General features: G+C 39.5%; 1 protein-coding gene across 1 annotated transcript; it reads left to right on the top strand.

The window, feature by feature from the left end:
• Window positions 1–3,589: 3,589 nt before the first annotated feature.
• LOC143538332 (uncharacterized) lies at window positions 3,590–4,000 on the top strand. Its single transcript, XM_077031912.1, has one exon. The coding sequence runs from the start codon at window positions 3,590–3,592 to the stop codon at window positions 3,998–4,000; it is 411 nt and encodes a 136-aa protein (XP_076888027.1).
• The last annotated feature ends 1,037 nt before the right edge of the window (window positions 4,001–5,037 follow it).

Genomic DNA, 5,037 nt, shown 5'->3' with positions numbered 1-5,037 from the left:
AGCCGTTCATCGTCATTGACCACGTGCGGAAGTCTTCTAGTAGCACAAGATTACGATGACTCAGTCTTCTAGCTGTTTATCTAACAAACACAACACCATTCAAATACAATTATTAGTAAACATATAATACCAAGAATCCTTGATCCTTTAAAATCCGGCACATATCGTAAGGATAAGTGATCCACAAACTGATCAAGGATAACGGATTCTCAGCATAAATTTTATGCCCTAACAATGATAATATCAAACTTTGCGCGAGATGTACCCTACGAGAAAACTTGTTCTTCTTGGGTCCTTCAACCTTTTTGTCTTTTAACTTATTTAACAAGTTGAAGTGTGCTGGTGACACTGTAGCTTGCTCGAGGTTGCACCTTGCTCGTTAGAAGTCCTTAGAGTAATTTCTTCATTAACTTCCTTCAAGTTTGCTTGGACCACTATTTATTAAGAACCTTACTCGATCCACCAAATTACTTGGTTTTAGCTTGGTTTAGTTAAGGGTTTGCTCAAAAACCAATCTTGCTTGACTTGAAGAAAAACCTTGCTTGACGAAGTGCAGCTTGCTTGGTCTAACACTTTGAAGACTTTAAGAAGATAACCTTGCTCGTTTGGGCAAAATACCTTGCTTGACTAAGTTTAAGCTTTCTCGGATGCCTAAGTTTGCTCGGATTCCATACATAGCCAAATTTCAAGGAGGTTGAGAAGATTCCAATCTTCCTTAGTCATTTTCCCATCCCAACAATCTCCCCCTATATTGGAACTAACTCAGCTGCACCAAAACACCTATTGGTTACATATACTTTTCAAAATACACATCAAATTTGGAAAATGCAAAATTACATTACTTATGAAAAATTTACGTAGGAGAATTCTGGCACATGGACATTACAAAATAAATTCAACAGAAAGATAAATAGGTCTTTATCTTCTAGAGCTCGTAGCATCTCTCCTTCTGTCAAATACTATAGCAGCAGCCTTCTCTTTAAATAAAGATATCTCCCTGTGGTGTGGATGTCTAGAAGGCAGATTCCATCTGATTATCTCCTCTAAATCCTCCACGTGAAGAAACTCCAAGTCAGTGTCTTGTTCAATAATGCCCAAGGCCAGTCCATTAGAATTTCTTAAGATAAAATATTGGTCTTTTGGTTCAAAAACTATATTAGAAATCCTGCCATTTTATAGGACCTCATAGTTCGTCCTGGTCGTCTACTGCCTCATACTTATACATTCTCTCATGTTAGCAAGAGGGTTTGAGTATCTGGTTGTTTGTTTGTACTAAGCCTCAATCATCATTATATCAATCATTTTCCTCTGCCTCTTGGTTCTTTCAAAGTTTGAGAGTTCCAGCTTCCTCTTTTTGTATAACAAATGAAATCCTTTTTTGTATTGTTCTTTCAAATATTTAGAAAGTTCATTCCTTTGTTGTCAGAAAAACCTTTGTCTATCTTGATAGTCATAAAAATTCATCAATGCCATCTCCTCAAGTTGTTCTCTCTTGTACTCTTGGGAGTCATCCTTGAAAAAAATGTTCTTTAAAGCACCACTTCCCGAGAAAATTGATACCGGGCTTTTACCGTCACTGCAGGAGGCACCAAAAGTTGAGCTGAAAGAGCTCCCAAAGCATTTAAAATATGCTTTCCTTGTTAAGAATGAAACTTTGCCTGTTATTATAGCTTCTAATAAATCTATTGAACAGGAAAATGCTTTGATGGCGGTGCTGATTAAAAATAAGGAAGCAATCGGGTAGACAATAACGGATTTGAAGAGAATCAGTCCTTCAATTGAGATGCATAAAATCTTAACAGATCCGGATGTAGACCCGCACACGATGCTTAGCGGAGGTTGAACCCGAACATGCGGGAAATGGTGAAGAAAGAAGTGCTGAAATGGTTAGATGCTGGGATTATTTTTGCTATCACAGGAAACACGTGGGTAAGTCCGACACAGACAGTACCGAAAAAAGCGGGCATCCAAGTCGTCAAGGGCGACGCCGGTAACGAGGTCACCAACCAGCCGGTAACCGGGTGGCATATTTGTATTGATTATCGAAAACTGAACGCAACAACATCGAGAGGTCACTTTCCACTTCCGTATATCGATCAAATTCTTGAAAAGCTATCCGGTTAAAAATTTTATTGTTTTTTAGACGGGTATTCCGGGTATAACCAGATAGCTATTCATCCTGAGGATCAAGATAAGACTACGTTTACGTGTTCGTATGGTACATTCGCATTTAGGCGAATACCATTCAGACTATGTAACGCCCCCGCCACTATTCAAAGGTGCATGATGAGTATTTTTTCCAATATGGTGGGGGATTCTTTAGAAATTTTCATGGATGATTTTTTGATTTTCGGCACATCTTTCGAGGCATGTTTAAATCAACTCGAAAGAGTGTTGAAAAGATGTGTTGAAATGAACTTGGTTCTTAGCTGGGAGAAGAGCCATTTTATGGTCCAGGAAGGGATTATTTTGGGCCATTTTATGTCAAGTCATGGGATTGAGGTGGACCGAGCTAAGGTTCAAGTTATTTCCGATCTACCTCATCCCACGAATGTCAAAGGCATTAGAGCATTTTTGGGGCATGTCGGGTTTTATAGACGATTCATTAAGGGTTTTAGTGATATTACCAAACCCGTATGTAATTTATTGTTAAAGGATGCCCCGTTTGATTTTAATGAGGAATGTGCTAAAGCCTTTGAAATTTTGAATTTGAAATTAGTTGAAGCCCCGATCTTGCAATCGCCCGATTGGAATTTACCTTTTGAAAAAATGTGTGATGCAAGTGATTATGCGGTTGGGGCTGTTTTGGGTCAACGGGTTGACAAGAAACCCGTTGCCATATACTATGCTAGTAAAACCCTCTCGGATGCCCAATTGAATTACACAACAACCGAGAAGGAGTTACTAGCAGTAGTATATACTCTAGATAAATTCCGGTCTTATATTTGGGGTAGTAAAGTAATTATTTGTTCTAACAACTCTGCAGTTAGGTACCTTATGGAAAAAAAGGATGCAAAACTGAGGCTCATAAGATGGCTCATAAGATTCGGGACAAGAAAGGAAGTGAGAATGTTGTTGCAGATCACTTTTCCCGAATTATGGTGGAAGATGGAGACAAGTACGGGCCCATTAATGAGTCCTTCTCGGCTATACACATCTTGGCAGTCTCACAGAATCCCTGGTTTGCTCATATTGTTAATTTTAAAGTTTCAGGTGATATACCGGAGCATTGGCCAAGGAGAAAGAAAAAGCATTTTATGTCACAAGCCGAACAGTACATTTGGGATGACCCGGACTTCTTTAAAATTGGTGCAGATCAGATGATCAGACGATGCATACCCGAGGAAGATGTCAGATCCGTGTTGGAACACGCACACTCGTCTGCGTGTGGGGGTCACTTTAGTGGCCAGAAAACTGCTATAAAGTCCTTACGAGTAGCTTCTTTTGGCCATCGTTGTTTAAAGATGCTCATGAGTTCGCGACACACTATTTAAAGTGTCAACAACTCGGGAGCATTTCTAAGAAGGATGAGATGCCCTTGAACCCGATCCTAGTAGTTGATATTTTTGATGTTTGGGGGATTGATTTCATGGGCCCATTCCCGAATTCACATGGCAAGGCAAGGAAGTTGGCTTTGTGTGAAATTGGTGAGTTAACGGACGAGGCATACCATTGTGCATTCGCTTACAAGTCAAATATGAAAAAGGTCCATGGTGCTGAAATCCGATTGAAGAACTTCGAAGTTGGACAAAAGGTTTGGTTATACAACACGAGAATGAAGCTTTTTCCAGGTAAGTTGAAAAATAAGTGGACGGGTCCATATTTGGTTGTGAGAGTTAGACACCATGGTCAATATGAGATTGAATATTTTGACGACCATGTGAGGCAAGTGGTGAATGGCTATAGATTGAAGCCATACTTGGAAATTAAAGACATTCATAAGATGGACAAGGAATCGGTGAATTTCATTGTGACCTCACCGGTTTATGAAGACAATTGAGTGTTCAAGGCATTGTCGAGCTGTAGATATGAAATTCGGCGCTTACAGGAGGCAACCCGGGGTTTGCAAGTGTCTGTCCAGTTTGTTTTTTCATTTTGTTGAGTCATGTATTGATTGTTGTCCTGAGTTTTATGCAGCAAACATCAAGTGTGGGGAAGTTTGTTGATGGACTTGCAATTTCATGAAGTTCGGTATGAATTTGGTCAATTACACGTCTTTCTAGGTACGAAAAGTATGTTTTGAGTTCGAAAACGTGTTCATGGTGATGTCGGGATGCCGAAAGATGGTCGGGTCAGAAAATGTCCGGACCCGTTTTCGAGCAAAACTTTCTGTGAAAAAGGCCCATAGCGATACACAATGACCTTAGCAACATCTCCATCGCGTATCGCTATGCTTTGTGACATTCCTAACACTGTGACGTCATCGCGATACGCGATGACGTCCATTCATACCCCATCGTGTTGGATTCGATCTGCCCAAGACACATATTTGAGTTGATGTGGCTAGTTCGTTATGATCCAAGTTGGGTCATACCCAATAACAAGTTAGAAAAACACCATGATATTTATTATTAGATATGATCTAATTAATAAATATCAACACTTATAATATTTGGAAAAATGGATTTCTAAATATTTGCACTTTTGTGATAAATAAATTATATGGATAATTTATATATGAGAGATGTTATTTATCTGGATATATAACAAATATGTATAAGGAAAAATAGACAAAAGATGAGTTTGAGTTTTTTTTAGGGGGGGGACCCCTTTGGGGGCCGGCCCCTCCTCCCCTTTCTCTCTTCTGTTTGTGTTTTCCAATACATGCAAACATTTTGAGTGGTGAATCATAATTCTTGGGAATACACTCTACACTCTCTCTCACACACAAACTCTCTTCCTTCTCTCTTCTTTCGACCGAAACACAAGAGGAAGAACAAGAGATTAAGCAAAGTGTAAGATCCTAGCAACTTGGGTGTTTGTTGGAAACTTGTACGGGTATACAAGCTTGAGGACTTCCTTCATTGGAATCTCGTC

This window comes from Bidens hawaiensis, unplaced genomic scaffold, assembly GCF_021521415.1.
Source record: "Bidens hawaiensis isolate Kalapana, Puna unplaced genomic scaffold, B.hawaiensis_p1.1 tig00011607_1, whole genome shotgun sequence".
NCBI classification, from domain to species: domain Eukaryota; kingdom Viridiplantae; phylum Streptophyta; class Magnoliopsida; order Asterales; family Asteraceae; genus Bidens; species Bidens hawaiensis.
This window is presented reverse-complemented; position numbering and strand designations above follow the sequence as displayed.

Coding starts and splice junctions, on each gene's coding strand:
- LOC143538332 (XM_077031912.1), top strand. CDS start 3,590: ATGGGCCCATTCCCGAATTCACATGGCAAGGCAAGGAAGTTGGCTTTG.